The sequence below is a fragment of the Monopterus albus genome, unplaced genomic scaffold (assembly GCF_001952655.1).
Source record: "Monopterus albus unplaced genomic scaffold, M_albus_1.0 scaffold76.1, whole genome shotgun sequence".
NCBI lineage: Eukaryota > Metazoa > Chordata > Actinopteri > Synbranchiformes > Synbranchidae > Monopterus > Monopterus albus.
Window position 1 is genome coordinate 1,798,561 of NW_018127956.1, and position 17,886 is coordinate 1,816,446.

Sequence of the window (17,886 nt, forward strand, 5' to 3'; positions counted from 1 at the left end):
GTACCTCAAGGGGGAGTGGAGATAGAGATGAGTTTAGGAAAGGTGGGCTGATTTAAAAGAAATACAGTTTTGGAAAGGAGAGAGAAAGAGCATATCAGTGAGGATGGGAAAAAACACTGAAGGTGACAGAAAGTGAGATGATGTATAACTAAGAGAGGGGGAGAAAAGTGTGAGGGAGAGGGAGAGCTGGAAGGTTTTCTCTGGTATGGGCTCAGCAACCGAGCCCTTTTAAAACCATTAGAGGCAGGATATTTGTCATATTATGTTATTAGATTAGCCGGGACCCCTAATGAAAGCTGTGGCAATTTGTCAGCCTTATGGATAGCTCCATCCCCCACCACCATTTATCACCTAGCACCCCATTTCACCCAGCCCACTCCCACGTTCAGCACTCACATACACAACCCAGTCATAGCTAAACTGCACTCTAGTGTGGATAGGAGAAATTGATCAAGCCTGCAATGGGATTCCACAGGAAGTGTGTGTCAGAGTTAAACCTTCAACAGATTTTTTTTTTTTTTTTGGTCATTTGGGGTGAACACACTATTCTCCACCAGATCGCCTAGAGGGAAATGCCATTGGATTATTTCTCAGTTTACCTTGATTTATGGTCAGGTGGTGCTAATATGGAACATGCACTGTAGTAACCAGGTTGCGTGGTTGTGAACATGTTGCAGCACCTCTATACAAGCCCTTGTCAGACATGCACTGGAATAGTGAAATGTCCAAGTCAGTCGACCCAGACATTAAGCATACTTGACCACGCCTGCTCCCCAGTACAAAGTCCATATAAACTCTGAGTTGAGCCCATGTAAGAATACAGCAGTGTATACTCCAGAGTATTCACTTGAAGCTAGTGGGCATGTTCATGAAGTTCTATCAATCATTTACAGTGAAGATGCCAACAAAAATATCTACATTGAGACACGATGAGATTTGGGAACGTCAGTTATGAAGATCGTTAGACAAATTTAAGGTATGGCAAGAGACCGGGTTGTTTATGACCAAATTACAAAGTGACTACGTGACTGCGTCGTGCCCTGTCTCCTTCATGCCCTACCCAGACACCCCCCACCCCCTCGCATAAACATAAACCAAACAGAGTATTTCTAGTAGGTGAGAATGCATCTTCTGTTGTGTAGTACATGTGTGAAAGGGCAACTCTGGATAAAGTCTGGACCTGATTCCACAGACATAATCTGGAATTCATGTGTGAAAACAGCTACAGATTTAAGATCCTGATGAAAACACAAAGTTAAATAGTGACTATTAGCTTAGTTATTACATCTAACACCAAACATTTCTGTCAACACATATCAATCCTTCTGTTCTTCTACTTGTTTTCTTGTAGCGGTGAGGAATGACCGGAACAAAAAGAAAAAGGATGAAAAGAAGCAGGAGTGTACAGAGAGCTATGTGCTAAATCCCGACACAGAGCAGATGATTAACAGGGTTCGCAAAGCACACCAGGATACTTTCCCCTCTCTCTGCCAGCTGGGCAAATACACTACGGTCAGTAGAATGACACTGATGATCTGTTTACCTTTGTTACCTACAGATTACTGGTACCCCTTTTATCTGTAAACATCTTGCATTTTCCAAACTTCTTCCCCTCCGTACAGACTAACAGCTCAGAACGACGTGTGTCCTTGGATGTAGACCTGTGGGACAAATTCAGTGAACTCTCCACCAAGTGCATCATAAAGACAGTGGAGTTTGCTAAGCAGCTGCCCGGTTTCACAACGCTTACCATTGCCGACCAGATCACTCTGCTCAAAGCCGCCTGTCTGGACATCCTGGTAAGACCAGACGCAGCATTACCCAGGGTAGTAGTTCTCATTTCTGACCAGTTGCCATGTAAAACACTCAACAACCCATCTGTGTCTGCTGCCCACAGATACTGCGGATCTGTACACGCTACACACCAGAGCAAGACACCATGACCTTCTCAGATGGGCTCACGCTAAACCGAACTCAGATGCATAATGCTGGGTTTGGTCCCCTTACCGATCTGGTTTTTGCCTTTGCCAACCAGCTCATCCCTCTGGAGATGGATGATGCAGAAACAGGGCTGCTAAGTGCTATCTGTTTGCTGTGTGGAGGTATGAAAAGTCTGAACCCCAGCTAAAAAAAGAGCCCAGAACTGTGCAATGTGAAATGTGCAATTGTTTTTGCAGTTTATTAAAGTTGCTGACCTGTAAACTAGGACTGTCACTGCTACCAGTGGATGAAATAGCAGCAGTGCAGTTACACTGCAGTCTTTCATTGGGCTTCACCTACTGGCAAACTGTGATCATGACAGCTGGATGGTATTGACCCCTTTGTCTGCATTTTGTCCATCAGATCGTCAGGACTTGGAAGAGGCAGAGAAAGTGGACATTCTGCAGGAGCCCCTTCTAGAGGCTCTGAAGATTTACGTAAGGAAGAGGAGGCCCCATAAACCGCACATGTTCCCTAAGATGCTGATGAAAATCACTGATCTGAGAAGTATCAGTGCTAAAGGTCTGAAACTATCACTAGTGTCTGTATATGTATGAAATGAAGTTGACTGTAATCACTTGGTCAGTTGAGTGAAACACTGGAGAAGGATTCAAAAATCAGTTTTGATTTGCATCTCTTTTCTGTTTTATATGTTAAGATTTGCCTGTGTCCCAATTTATATCATCATAAAATGGTGTTGAAGAGAACAAATGAATAGCTGTGTGCTGTGAGAACATTAATAGCTGACATTTTCCTGCCTCTCTCTCCAACACACTACAGGAGCTGAACGTGTCATCACTCTGAAGATGGAGATCCCTGGCTCCATGCCCCCTCTCATCCAGGAGATGCTGGAGAACTCAGAAGGTCTGGAAAGTGGAGCCACAGGAAGCCGACCCAGCGGTGCTGCCCCGGAGAGCTGCAGCCCCAGTCTGTCCCCCAGCTCTGCCCAAAGCAGTCCAGCCACACAGTCGTCATAGTAGCTTATTTTTCCTCACAACGCTCTCTATCTCCGCTCTGGATATTCTGAAGAGGAGGGGTGAAGGAGGGGGGCCTTGACCCTGACTGGCAAAGCTGCTTTCCCTCACTCTGGAGCACTTTTCCTGACGTGGGGGTGGTTAAGGCTGGGACAGGCCGGGGTAACAGAGCGCCTCTGAGACCACACTGCAAACACTGCTGATGACTCCTCCTCCTTCCCCCTCCACTCTCCTTCTCACTGCTGTTCCTCCCCTCGCCACCTTTTTTCAAAAGACTTGTAGAATCAATTCTAGATACAGCGGAGACCACTTTCAAACGGAACGGAGTTGGCGGGGTACTGTGGAACATGCATATGGACAAGGATAATGCATACAGACTAACTTGACAAACACCAGACACTTTTGTTTTATTGTATGCTGAGGCAGATAGCAAGCATGGGACTTGTCCTCCAAGACTTTGGGCCTCTTCTTTTTTCCAGCTTCAAAAGACAGATTTCATACAAAAGATATATAAATATATATAAAAAAGTTAAGGAAATATTGACTGACATGTCCAAAGCAGAATGGCAGGTTGTAATGAGGACGTGTTTTCAGAGATTAGAAATTGTTGTATTCCTTCACTGTTTGAATCTTTTCATACCTAACGAGAGTACTGAGAGAGACTCTTCAGTTTTATCACATTTGTACATGATTATAATTAAAAAAAATCAAAAGATGTTGAACGTTCTCTCCAGTCTACACACACAGACCTACACACACAAATGTGCACAGAAAACAAGTCGCAATGAATATCACCTACTATTCCAGGTTGGATTTGTTTTCCTTTTTTGTTTGTTTGTTTTTTCTTCCAAGAGAATGGAGAAATGATTGTATGAACTGGTTTGTATGATATGGTCACAGGTCCTTTCAAGAAATCAAATTAATGAAGAGTCATTATTAAGGTGTATTTTAAGTAGCCTTTGAGTTTGTGTATATAAGCTGTATTCATTTCTTTAAAACTATGAAGAGTTTTAGACTTCACCTGATTTTTTTTTAAATACCTTTTATGTGTTTTGTTTATAGGTTTGTGATTCAAGAAAAGACATTTTGAGTACCTTGTACTGAAGGAAGTTTTTTCATGTTTTGTGTCCTACTAAATACTGGACAGACCCTTAACCAGTCACTGGCTGTTCAGAATGCGGCTCTCACAAACAATTTCAACCTTTGCCCCCTTCACTTTTAAAACTTTTTTTTAATAATGTGCAGTAAAATAACAAAGTAGCACTCCAGTTAGGGCATACAGTAGCTTTTGTTGGCCATGTAGCAGAAAGAGATGATGTTTCTGAAAGTGGTGAGTTAGAGCAGCTCATCGTCTACAGGAGTTCAAATGTGAAGAATGGTGTACATACACACTGTATTAAACACCAGTGATTCTCAGTAGTGTCTGAATGGATCATCAATCTGTACTGGATGGGAAAAGACTAAATTGTAGTGATCCTTCTGCCCTGTCAGTGGTCAGGCAAGTGAAGCTCTAAAATGTAATGTTTGTCACCTAAGTCCAACAAATCACTCTCTGGCAGTCTGTGGTACAAACCAGTATGTGACTTTTTGCCACATCCAGCACAACCTTGCACCCTGTGACTCGCTTTGCACCAAAACGCCTTCACCACATCATCTTAACCATCATTACTGTACACATGCCAATGTCTCAGGAAGGAATCATTTTGTGTGCTTGGCCTGTTCTTGTATGTGTCCTGTGCTGCACCCCCCCCAAATCCTCCAATTACAGATGCACACACACATTTCTGCTACTGAGCCCCTGTATTTTTCTTCAGTCACTCATTTTTGTTAGGCCTGGAATGCAAGGACTTGTGCAGAGAAACGCTGGCCCTGATCCGACAACATGATATCAGGGGATGCCAGTGTGTAGTCTCTCTCGAGTCATTTATGTTCTTTTTATTTGTACGGTCAAAGCTGCTTTCATCATTTAGGACTTAACTTGTCTCGAACAGCGCACAACTTTCTCCTCCACAGCTAATCTGGAATAGCAACAGACACACCATCAGTTTGAGAAGTATGGACTATGTTGAAATTTTGTCAAGATTATCAGGCAACTTTGGAAATAAAAAAAGAAAACAACAACCAAAAAAAAAAGATAAAAAAATAAAACCAACATTTAATAATTATTAAATGTTTTGTCATTCACGTGTCGTTCTTTTTATTCTCTGCTATCTCAGTAGGTTTTCATACAGCATATCTATAGACTGAGGTTTGGTGAAAATAAGTACAACTAGATAAATACCACACCATGAATCTTTGTGACAGTGACCTTAAAGTTGGCATTAAGAGTAGGTTAAAGTAAAATGTAACTTTTACATAAGAAATAGCACATTATTCCTGTCTAAAGTAAAATTAATAAGCAGTAAACTGCACTTGTGCTCAAATTCAATAGTGTAAGGGGTTATGAATCCACAGCCTTACATAGTCCAAGTAATGGTTAGCTAATGTTAGCAAACCTAGAATATACTGCTGTTTAATAGACATTACAGAGTGAATAGTATATAGTTTTAGTAATTGCCATTATCCTGTAATTGTCACATGTGGCTATGGAGACATTTTTCAGTAAAATTTACAGACTCACTGTGGGGAAAAAATAAGACTAGTATGTATTTGAGGTAATCACATCAAACTAAAAATCCCTAATTCCAGAACCAGGCTTGGGCTAGATGTAAATTACAAAATACTACTTAGCTTTACTTGCATCTACATACTGTAAAAGGGACCATGTGTGCATATATGGTGCACGGTGCATGAATTGTTTTGTGAATATATTCTAATGCTCACTGCACAAGTTGGTGTCTACACTAAAATAACACCATGATCAAACAGTAATTGTTAGCTGGTGTGCACTAGTTTCATGCATTATGAATTACCTCCTGGTGGCACACCTACAGTAACTAATCTGACAAACTTTAGCTCTTCCTGCAGTACTAGCATGTGGTACTAGTACTACTGAGGCAACATAGTCACGTACAAGTACTGAAACAAACTATATGTATTGCAGGAAAGATTAGCCCCTTTAAAACTGATAGATTTGTTTTCCTATTAGCCATGGACTAGCTTGAGGGCATATTGTTTTAAGCGTGGAAATATGAAAATGTTTTTACTAACATTTTGATATACTGTAGCAGAAACAGCACGTCTATCTAATAACATAATGATGGCTTTCATTTAGCCTAACGCATTAATCAGCTGACAGCGTGTATACAGCTGTGGCTGTTTATGAATCATTCAGCTCGAGTCTGTTCAGGTTTCTGAAAAATATCTTTGACAAATCAGACTTTCATGAACAAGCCCGTGTGGAGTATGAGTAGAGCTGTCGCAAGTTCTATGCTCCACCCTTTTACCAAAATTGTGACGTTCTAACCAATCATAATCTTTCGCGCGGAATTTCAAACATTTTCAAATCACCATTTCCTTACCGAAGTGAGATCATTCCGCCAGATTCGTAAACAAAGTAGTTTCTTTTATGCTAATGAAAGTTAAATTTTATTCAGACAACTATATTCAACTTTAAAAACACAACAACACAAAATAATACATATATTGTATTCAAATACGTGATTTAATCGGAGTATTTTGGGGTTACCTGGGGATGTGTAGTTTGGCGGAGTGATATTTTAACATCTCTTTGGGAGATGGGAGACACGCCAAGGAACCGTTTGTGCGTATACTGTGTAGGTTATGGTATATGATAGGATGCCAGTTCTGCTTTTAGTCTGATAAATTAATATAGTACATTTTCCTTTGCCGTATCCCGCTTGATGTTTATGGATAGCAAGAAGCTGACGTATCTTTGAAAGGACGACCAGGTAAAGCCAATCTGTTATCTTCTCAGTTTTTCATTCCATCTTAAAACCTGGCAACATACGTTTTAGCACTTAGCTCATGTTAACGTTAGTGAGCTAATGTTAATGTTAATGTTAGTAAGCGTTACATTTTCACTGAAAACAAATTTAGCTTTATAGCCTAAACTTAGTTTCTATGGCAATTCAGGTGATGTGTATGTTGATATTTATTTCTTGTAAAATCAAAGTTTACCGTCGAGGCGACATTGCATGTGGTGTGTGTTTTATTGTAACCTATCAACGACCTGCGATAACGTCAAATAAAGTTGTTACTATTGAGCAAAACATGTATCACTAGTTTATCGATGAAGTACTGTTAAGCATATCAATGACTTTACTCACTCACACACAACATGCATTCAGTTTGTTGCATATTTCAGAAAGGTTTTTTTTTTTTTACTCTGGTGTTGTGTTCACCGTGACAAAGTTGTTTAGTTGACTTGTTAGAAGCTCTGCACAGTTTTGATATTGGTTTGCCAATGTTACTAGGTAATGCTGCGAAAATGCCACTGCTTGGAAAATTAGTGGTGATTAAAAAGAGTGGAAGCGATGGGACAGAGTTTCCTCTTTTTACATCATGCGTCTTTGGAAGGTGAGTTCAGTAACATGCATGTGATTGAGATAGTGTTGAGTTTGCCATGTCACGTTTTGAGATGGGATTTCCTCTCTGTTCTCTTGTTTTCATCTTAATTGCACCAGTTTTTACCATATGACTTCTTTAAGTGGTGCTAACAACAATTGTTATGTTTGGTTAAACATTTACAACGTGTGGCCTCAGATTGGGTTTGACAGACTTTTGGTTAGGAGGCGGATCATCTGATGGTGACATCAGAATGTTAAATACATGTCTGGTCCTGTTCTTACAATAAGAGCAACACCTTCTCTATTGTATAGTCAAACCTTCAGAACTAAAGTTCACCCCTCTTTTGGACCTTGGAGTATTTAATTCACTGTAAATGTAATGACATTCACTTAATATCTTGCAGAAATCTCTTTTGCCAACATGTACTTTTGTTTGTGATCTTACAGGAACTCTGACTGTGATATTCGTATTCAGATTAATCAAGTCTCCAATAAGCATTGCAGAATTGACATTAACGAAAACAAAGAGGTAAAACAACACGTACTGAACATGACTACATTAACTTGTCACAATGTCTCAATCTGCAACCTTTCATTGACTAGTGTGTTTGTTTTCATCATTTAATTATATAAATAATTGCACTGCATAAATCACTTGATCACTGGAAAGCTTGAGCTACATAAAAATAAAAGATCTGCTTTAGGTTATTTTGTTTAGACTGTATTTGAGGTGGTTTTTCCTCTTTGCTTTTCCCAGGTCATTTTGACAAATTTGAGCTCGACATATCCAACTCGTGTCAACGGAGATGCTTTGCTGCAGTCAAAGAGTTTGAAGCATGGAGATATGATAACTATTCTTGACCGTTCTTTCAGGTGTGTTTTCCAGTGTCTTCTATTTCACCATCCATGTCACTGAGACATTTGTCTTAACTACAATCACCAAAAGACTTGTGTAATACAGGATTTACCTTTAAGTAATATGTCTCTCAGTTATATGCAGGGTCTTTCCTACCATAGAAAGGTTTTGGCACAACACCCAAATGTGGCTGCAGAGCACCTAAACCAAATGAATGTAAAAAAAAAGGCTACATATCAAAATTAATGTAAAAACCATGTTCAGTTATATGTGCTGGGTGCCAGAAAGCTGGTACCTGTAGGCAGGCATGTCCTATTCTTATATTCTTTAGCAGTGTAAGCTGACATGCATCAAATGTAATAACATGTTCTGATGGTGAACTGGTGAGAGAAGCTCAAACTTGTTGGTAAACCAGGCTATAACCATGACTCAGAAGGAAAAAAAAATACCAATACGAGCATTGTTTCAACAGAAATACAATTGTGCTGCCTGTCTCATTATTCTGGCAAATTCATATGGTAGCCCAACATATATTGTCAATTTAAATATGACATCATATTGTAGCTGTATTTTATTGATTTTTAAATGCTCAGAAATATGTTCCTGTCACTCTTTTGCACTTGATTACTAATGTTAATGTCATTGTGAAATTTCATGCCAGTTGATTTTCTGACAGTCTGAGATATACACACACATGAGAACAAATAGTTGCACTGAACGAGCAAATGCCAAAATTCTTAGCTGGGTACAGCCTTAATTAACGTCAAGTGCCTTTTAATGTACAGGGTGAATGTATTTAAAGATGTTAACTAGTTTGATGACAGATTTAAAAGAGATCTTCTTTACATTTTACATTTTGTTGCTCTTTGACATTTCAGGTTTGAATGCCCCCCTGCGCCCACACCAAAGAAGAGGTCTTCAAAAGGAGGCAAAACTGAAACCCTCACAGTAATTTGTTATTTTTCTTCTATGAGTAAAGCACTGCAGCCATTCCAACACATGGAATTTGCTCACACTACTGATGAATTTAATTATTTTATGTCTTAATCCAAGTCTCTTATGCCTTAGGTCCTTCAAGATCGGCAAGTGGTGGACACTGTGACTGCTGAAACAGGTGAAAAGAGAATCTCTGAGGTGTCCAAAGGTGGGAGTGAATGGTGTATAGTGTTTGTTTTGAATTAGCAACTTAAGATAAAATAAACAGGAAATCTGAAGTTAATGATGATTAAAGAGTAAATGACATTGTGTTCTACATTTGGTGTAGTGCATAAAGCTAATTTTTTTTGAGATGCCTTGCCTGTAGTTTTACCTTAATCTTTATATTTTTGTTTGTTTTATTTGTAATGTCAAGTATGCTTGCCTTTTACCTATATTTATTTATTTATTTTTAGACCCTCCTCTGAAAGATGGACCTAATCATGACAACATCCAGCAATGCCTGCACAAAACTGTGGAGGTGGAGTCCACGGAGACCACCTCCCCTTTCAGTGATCTGTATCAAATGATCAAAAAGTCTCTGGAAATCAAGACCCCCTGTAAATCTTCTGTGAGTCTGCTTCAAACACCTACTTCACGGTTTTGCACTCCAAATCCTTGTTCGGTTAGGAAAAATGAAGCTAAAGTCTTTCCTGGCACTGATGAAACCAAAGTTCAGGCTGAAAGTATTGGTAATGGGACCCCAGAGTCTGCTAAGAAGCAGAGAAATTCCTTCCAGGCTACTTCTGAAATGGCTGAAACCACAGCTGAAGATGCCAGACATGCCACCAAGTGTGATGCAACTTCACCTCTGAAGAAAAGCTGTTCAACCCCCGAGAGGTTTACTGTCTCAGAGGTTACTGAACAAATTTCTTCTCAAACACCTAAGTCACCAGTGAGAAGGAGGAGCAGGGAGGCCAAACCTGCAGTGACTGAGGAACAAGAAGAGCAAAAACTTACTTCTCTCAAAACGGAGCATCTTGAATGGGCATCACCAAGGAACTCGGGGACGGCTGAAAAAGGTAATAAACATTTATCATATGTCTTTTGAATTTAGCTGCTTTAACCAGTGCTGCATTTTATTCTGGGTAGAATAAACATCATGGGCCCCCACCCACTTAGAATTGAGATGATTGATGATTTTCTCTCATGATTCTTGAGCAACGTGTTTGTTTCCTTATTATTGTTAAATTCTGCTTTATTTGTTAATGATGTACAATTATATTATTTCATTTTTTTAGTGAAAGACATGTCCAAAAAACGCAAAAGTGGAGAATTTGGGGAGGACTTATGCGAACCACAGATGAAGAAGAAACGCGTTTCCTTTGGGGGTTACCTGTGCCCAGAGTTATTTGACAAACGACTGCCTCCAGACTCTCCACTGCGCAAGGGGGCCACTCCACGGAGAAGCTTGTGCATGGCTAAACCCAAACAGTCACTCCTTAGACGAGCATCAGCCATCGGCTTCCTAAAGGTAAGACTTTAAACAAGGGTGACAACTTAGGCTGGTTGATACAACAATATAATTATGAAAGGTCTTATAATCTCATTTAAAAATGTATTATTTGTAGGAGTTTAAACAAGATAGCCCCAGTGTAGGAGGTCCTGCAAAAATGAGCAAACCATCACCTAAAAAGGCACCAGGCACTAAGAATGCTTCTTCTAAGGCTCCATCACCTGGAAACAAATCACCAAAATCGAGGGCCTCCTCACCCAAGGCTGCATCTCCTGCAAACAAGTCGCCAAAATCGAGGGCCTCCTCTCCCAAGGCTGCATCTCCTGCAAACAAGTCGCAAAAATCGGGGGCCTCCTCTCCCAAGGCTGCATCTCCTGCAAACAAGTCGCCAAAATCGAGGGCCTCCTCTAAGGCTCTATTGCCTGGAAAGAGGTCTCCAAAGTCCAAGGCTACATCTCCTGATGCCAGTGAACAACTTAAAACTCAACGCAAGTCTACAACCCCACGTCAGGTGGCTCGTAAAGAAACTCCCTCTAGCAAGAGGTCATCTGTGGTAGTTTCAAGTCCTGTGCCTCAGGAAAATACTCCCACCGCTGATTTAACACCAGCTAAAGCCCTGTTGAGTTCAGGAGTCCAGACCCCAACAGTGCGAGGGCGCTTCTCTGTGTCACACATCAGAACACCATCTCCAGTTGCAGATGGCGCTCTTACTGACCACATAGCTTCAGTCACCTTAACACCTAAAATACCTTTGAGGAGGAAGAGCATGAAGGCCACTTCACGGAGGACTCAAAGTATGGGCAAGAGTGCGATAAAAGTAATGCGCAGAAGAAGTGGCATTTCACGGGGATCAATGAAAGGTATGTTAGATGTTTTTCATTTTATATTTCCATGAGAAATCTGGTCTTTTCTTGCTATGATCTTAACAACAGAAAACACTCAGTTTGGATTCATCACGAAAACCGAGGTTCTACTGTTAGCAAACATCAACCTTATCCATCCATTATAGCAAACATCAACCTTATCCATTATACCCTGTGAAGCGCAGGGAGCAGGTTATTTTTAACCATTCAGTTTTATGACGTGGGTTGACCACATTTTATTTCCTCTATTAGAACCTTTTATAATTATTGCAATGGAAACACTAAAGAGATAACCCTGTTGTTGACTGACTGAAATTACAGAAGGTTTTACAATATTTATTTAAATGTTTTCTCTTATTTTGATCTTCTATAAAAGTAATGATCCCAGTAAAGACAATAACGTTTATTGTTCATATGATTCAGTAACCTCTGATTTTGATGCAGTAGAGTTTACTTGGAGCTCCACTTTATTTAATTTTTAACCCTTCTTCTTTCAGTCATAAATTCCTGGGCAGACATTGTGAAACTTGGGCAAACCAAGGCTCAGGCGGTTGCTCCAGCTATAAAACCACTCACCAAAAAGAAAAGAAAGAAAGTTGTGTCCAAACCACAGGTGAAGTAAGATGTTGTAGAACCTTAACTTGTTATATTCTATTATGTGTTGCCCGTTGATTTCATTATATTTTTTTAATAATTAAAAAAATTAAGGAAAATAATATTCTGTAACACAGTACATTTTAAACAGACTTTGCATTGTTAACATTGAAAACTGCGATGACTGTCATTCTCCAGACCCCTGCAAGAAAACTCCAAGGCCATTTCAGTACTGGACATGCAGATTCACCTGTTACCATTGTTGTGGGCAGAGCTCACAAGCGGAAGGTTGTGTATCCCATTGGTGCTGCACCCAGAGTGGTCATCAATTCTGCACTCTTTAAAAAGAACATGAAGATGGATGAGGACTTGACTGGTAATTATATTTTCCATCCCAATAAATTGAAACATTTGTTATTGGCAATATATTTGGATTTAATTCTGTATTGTACCCACTTATGCTGTGCCTTGTCTCAGGAATTTCAGAAATGTTTAAAACTCCTCTGAATGAGAAGAAGAGGAGATCTATAATCAATGATAGCAGTGGCACCAAGACACCAGCAGTTGGTCTGGGCACGTCTGTGGGAGAACCATCAGTGCTGAACACACCAGAGGAGCCAGGTAAAGTGTGTGGTTAATGTTGTTTCTGAGATTGAACTAATCAGTAATGCTAAGATCAGTCTGGTCATTAAAGTAGCAAAAACAAATGAAATGTGATGTATTTTACAGGTGAAATGATGGTGTCTCCTCTGAGTGTTGTGTCTACAGTAGAAGGCAAACAATACAACAGTGAGGCGGTCAAACGCCTCCTTAACGGAGATAATGAATCTAGCCACTGTTGTGATGCCACTGCTGTGGAGATCCACCCTGATTCTAGTGAACAGCAGTGCACAGATTTGAAGACAACCTCTGTAACAACTCCTAAACAGAAGCCGGACCTGCCAGAGTGTCTCACTGGAGTGAAGAGGATTATGAGGACACGGAGACAAAAAGCTGAACCTGTTGAAGATTTGAGAGGGAAACTTCTAAAAACTCCTAAACAAAAGCTTGAACAACAGGAGTGTCTCACTGGAGTCAAGAGGCTCATGAAGACCCCAAGACAGAAAGCTGAACCTGTAGATGACATCAGGGGGAAGCTTCTAAAAACTCCCAAACAAAAGCCTGAACAACAGGAGTGTCTCACTGGAGTCAAGAGGCTCATGAAAACTCCCAGAGAGAAAGGCAAACCTGTTGAGGATAACTTCGGGATCAAGAGACTCATGAAGTCACCACGGCAGAGGGGCAATGCTCCAGTGGAAGACTTTGAAGGCCTTCAAGAGCTCATGGAGGAGCCAACAATGGATCCCACAGGACACATGGTAACAAATTATGTAATGATGGAAGCACTTGTTAGCCTTCTTCGTTATTTTATTGGAAAGATTTGATCAAAGATCAGATCAAATATTTTTGTCAATTCACCATATGTGCAGGACATACAGTCAGCAGCAGATTCACATATAATATGACAGAAAGGGGGAATGTATTGAGTTTGTGCAAACAGCAGGTGTAGTCTTTTTATGTTCTGTGGTGGGTTATGGTCCAGGGGCTGAGGCATTTGTTTAAAGTGTTGAGAGCAGAAAAACATCCAGAGCAACTGGCAGGTAGTGATCAACAAGAATATGACTAGGCAAATCAAAGCAATGAGCACTCCAAAAAGCTTCTTACTGGGGTTGTAAGTGTAACTCGTTTGCATCACAACATGGAAAAACCAAACAATTTGGTTATGGCGCTTGAACATGAGTTTGAGGTACCAACACAGTTGTGTGAACTACATTTGCAGTCATTTTATTGATGTTTTTCTAAACATTTTAACATTGAATTTTGCAGCAAATTTTTTTACTTTCTTCTCTCAGAATATTAAATTCCACTAAATTTAACCTTAACACATTAGTGTTGTCAGCATAGTTTATTTGCTGTATGTCAGTGATTGTAAATTGTGTTTTGTTTCCAACAGGCTGAAAACCAGACTCATCTGGATTGTGGTGTAGTTGCAGCAAGCAGTAAGTTGGCTATTAGAAAATTCTGAGACGGGTGATAAATGGCGTTTATTAGAATGGTTATCTAAGCTGCCTTAAAATGATGAATTGATTGTTTTCTTTCCATTTATATAACAAGATGTCCATGAGGAGCAACAAGACAGTGTGCCATCAGATGTGACTGATTACGTGTCCCAGGTTGACATGGCAAAAGGTAAATGTGCAAATATTCATCAGTTAAATTAGCTTATGTCAGAATTAATTCAGTAAGATTATAGTACACAAAACATGGAGTTTGGGAGATATCTTCTGAAATAGTTCTGGAAATTCTGCATATTGTTGAACCTTAAATGGAAAGTCTGATTAAATCTTTTTTCTCCTTCCCAAAATAATTCTTGTTACCATGTCTGAAAGAAACCTGGCAAACAATCAAGTGTGGGACATCTAGGCAGTGGACAGTAATTGTAATTGTCACAACACAAGCTTCAGAACTTAAAGCATTTAGAAAGGTTTTGTTTTTCTGCATGATTCTTTCTAGGAATTATTAAAAATTAAATTATTAAATTATACTGTCAAAACCTTTCTGAACCTGATGTAATTTTTAGTTATTTTAGAAGCAGATGCAAATGAAGTGGTCAACCAGCTAGAGGAGGTGCCAAGTAGCCATGATGAACATGAATCCTCATATGTCATGGAGGCTGTAGATGCAAATGTACCTGTGGAAGGACCCAAAGTTGATACAAAAAAGGAGGATTTATCTGAAGAACAACCAGAAGTGGACACTGCAACTGGCAAAGTCACAGAAATGGACACAACTGCCAGTGATCCTAACCATGAGAAGAAATCTGTACGAGGTAGAAGGGCAAAAACAGTGGGATCTAAAGCAGCTGAGGAGAAAGAGGACATAAAATATTCTAAAGATCTTGTCAAAACTCCCGTTAGAGGAAGGAGGGGGAAGAAAACTGAAACTACAGCTCCACCTACTGTTAAGCAAGTGACAAGAAGCAGAAATGCAAAGATCACTGGAAGCACGGATGTTGTGCCTGCAGTCGAAGAAAGTGCTCCTCAGCCTTCTAAACTTGTTCTTAAGCTTAAAAGAGGAAGAAATGCCAAAAAATCTTCTGATAATCATGCTGAAATGGTGCAAGAGATTATTAGTGACGCAGGAACAGCACCAGAAGCTGATGTTGACCGCAAAGGAAATGAAGGTGCAGCAGTCCAGGAGGAAGCTGCCTCAAAGCGCAAGCATGGGAGAAAAACTAAGCCAGTGTCTGAACAGTGTCTGTCACTGCCAGAGCAGCAAGATGTGCCTTGTGCTCACAGTCCTGATGTCCCCCAAGCTGACAAGACACAAGGTTTGCAGTCTCTTGTTTATGTTTCTGTTTTCATGGTGTGTTTAAACTGCAATCACCAATGGTTTATCCAAGTGAGGGAATTTGGCAAATGTGTTTTCTATGCTTGGGAGGCAGTTAAGTATGTCCCATTGACCAAAACAAGACCAGGAACAATTGAATTGTCTTTAAACAAAGTGTTGACTGAAGTAGTCCTTCTGTCCTTTTAAATATGTTTTCACAGTATAAAAAAAAAAGATCCCCCCCCATCCTGAATTGTACTGTATTTAAGAATCAATTATTCAACTTTTAAATGCTTGACCACTGTAAGTGATATCATTCTCCTGTTTTTGCAGATGCAAATGAAATCTCCAGTGACCAGCTGAAGGTGGTTACCAGTGGAAATGATAAGTCATCTGATTCTGTGGAAAATGTCCCCCAGGCACCCGCAGCTGGTGATTTACCAGAAGTGGAGATGACAACTTGCAAAGCCACAGAAACAGATGTAACTGTTAAGAAGAAATCAGTTCGAGGCAGAAGGGCAAAACCGGTGGAATCTAATAATGAACAAGAGACAAAAGAACATTCTGAAGATCCTGTCATCACTGCTCCAGTCAGAGGAAGAAGAGGGATGAAAACCAAAGCTTCTGCACCACCTGCTGTTAGGCAAACAACAAGAACCAGAAATGCAAAGTCTCGAGAAGGCACCCATGACTGTGAACCTGAAGTAGTACCAGAGAAAGCGGTGGAAACAATGATGACTGAGATTTCCACTGAACCTGTGAGTGAACAGATATCTATAAATACCAGTCAAGAAGAAAAGGAGTCTGCACCCCCAACAGAGGAAGTTGTTGTGAAGCCTGTTAAAGGGAGAAAAACTAAAGCAACACCTGTTGGACCACCTCTGCAGGAGCCAGAGAAAAATATAGATGTTGGTGACCAGTGTCTTGTGGCAGATGCCCAACTTCAACAGCCTGTTAACACTGCTGGGAAACCCAGAAGAGGAAGGAAGACTAAACCAGATGTAGTTGAGCAAAATGAGGGTGCAGAAGACACAGTTGTCACTGTGGGGAATAAACAGCAGTCCCAGCCTCCAGTCAGGGCTAAGAGGGGAAGAAATGCTAAACAGGAAGAAGAAAAGCTAGAAAATGATTGCAGGACTACTAACACTGAGACCTCTAAATACCAGGAACCTGCTAAAAAATTAAGGAGAACCAGAAAGGCTGAGCAAGACCATGTCCAACAAAAAGAAATCCACACTGTTGAAATGGTCCCAGAGGAAGCTGAAGCTTCACTTGTTGCCGAACCACTGAAGATAAATAAACAGGCTACCATGACTGCAGAGCCCAGGAGAGGAAGGCAAAAAGCAAAACAAAATGCTCAAACTCAGAACCCTGTTGAATCCACTGTGGACCAAGAGGTCCCTGCTTCTACCTCCACTGAGAAACCCACAAGGAGTAGTAGAGGAATCACTGCTGTACCAGAAGAAAAACCTGAGCTGGAAGCTAAAGAAAAGAAAAATGATGAGTCCGATACTCCTGTCATTAAATCTAGCAGAGTAAGGGGGGTTAAAACTTCTGTGAAAAGCAAGGATTCACCGGCCATTCCTGCCAAGAGGGCCCGTCGAGGGGCAGCTCTTGAGAACAGCGCAGAATCCACAGTCATGGCTTCAGAGCCAGCCAAAAAAGGGAGACGTGCAGTGGCAAAGTCCATAACTGGCGATGCCACAGTGAGCGGTGACCAGGCAAAGCCCTCAGAAGATCTAACCAATGCTGCCATAGAAGGCACAGAAGTGTCCAAACGATCTGTGAGGTGGAAAGCAAATGTGCAAGTTTTTGAGATTCCACAGGTAACACCTGCCAGAGCAGTTCGAGGTAGAAAGTCAAAACCTGGAGACCACGTTGAAGCTAAAAGCAAAAATACAGCAAAGGGTGCCAGCAAAACTGAAGAGAAGGATCTCTCAGATAAAATTGATGCTCAGCTTGTCAAGAGAGCCAGGCGAGGGGCCAAGGCTACTGATGTAACCGCCAACAAAGCCGAGTCGTCCAGCAAAGTGGGCCCTAAGGAAAGTGCTAAAGCTGAGATGCAGCCAAAAACCAGAAGGGGAAGATCTGCAAACAAATAAACAACTGTATGTGTTCTTAATCAGACCTTTTAAAAAAAAAACCAACTGCTTTTTACTTATGTTTTAGAATGCAAGGCATTTTAGTTTGTTCTATTAAACTAAAAATGAAGATGCTGTTTTTTTGCCCCCAAATTCACAGGGAACATTTGTATTTTTTCTAGGTTTTATGGTAGTGGTGAAATGGAAAATATTTTTATGGCAAAGAAGTAATTAAATTTGTTTTTGTATGATTGAAAGTCTGGTCTGAA

The 17,886-nt window shown here is 40.5% G+C and overlaps 2 protein-coding genes across 9 annotated transcripts in view; both read left to right on the top strand.

The window, feature by feature from the left end:
- Positions 1-3,048, top strand: part of raraa (retinoic acid receptor, alpha a) — a 136,228-nt gene extending 133,180 nt beyond the window's left edge. For all 7 annotated transcript variants that reach the window (XM_020606214.1, XM_020606217.1, XM_020606212.1 and 4 more), the window contains 5 exons: positions 1,352-1,512; positions 1,623-1,799; positions 1,898-2,102; positions 2,344-2,502; positions 2,761-3,048. In XM_020606214.1, coding sequence (XP_020461870.1) covers positions 1,352-1,512; positions 1,623-1,799; positions 1,898-2,102; positions 2,344-2,502; positions 2,761-2,957 — 899 coding nt within the window. In that variant the 3' untranslated portion in view covers positions 2,958-3,048. The remainder of the gene's footprint in view (positions 1-1,351; positions 1,513-1,622; positions 1,800-1,897; positions 2,103-2,343; positions 2,503-2,760) is intronic.
- A 3,570-nt stretch (positions 3,049-6,618) lies between these two features.
- mki67 (marker of proliferation Ki-67) lies at positions 6,619-17,679 on the top strand. Of its 2 annotated transcripts, none has more exons than XM_020606196.1 (17): positions 6,619-6,805; positions 7,331-7,433; positions 7,871-7,952; positions 8,181-8,296; positions 9,158-9,227; positions 9,348-9,423; positions 9,671-10,276; positions 10,496-10,728; positions 10,826-11,570; positions 12,071-12,186; positions 12,366-12,543; positions 12,645-12,788; positions 12,897-13,525; positions 14,161-14,206; positions 14,322-14,396; positions 14,788-15,537; positions 15,870-17,679. In XM_020606196.1, the coding sequence occupies exons 2-17, from the start codon at positions 7,345-7,347 to the stop codon at positions 17,636-17,638; spliced, it is 5,724 nt and encodes a 1,907-aa protein (XP_020461852.1). In that variant the 5' UTR covers positions 6,619-6,805; positions 7,331-7,344; the 3' UTR covers positions 17,639-17,679. The 2 variants fall into 2 exon arrangements, with proteins under 2 accessions (XP_020461852.1, XP_020461853.1); XM_020606197.1 differs by having other exon boundaries at positions 9,348-9,393.
- Positions 17,680-17,886: the final 207 nt, after the last annotated feature.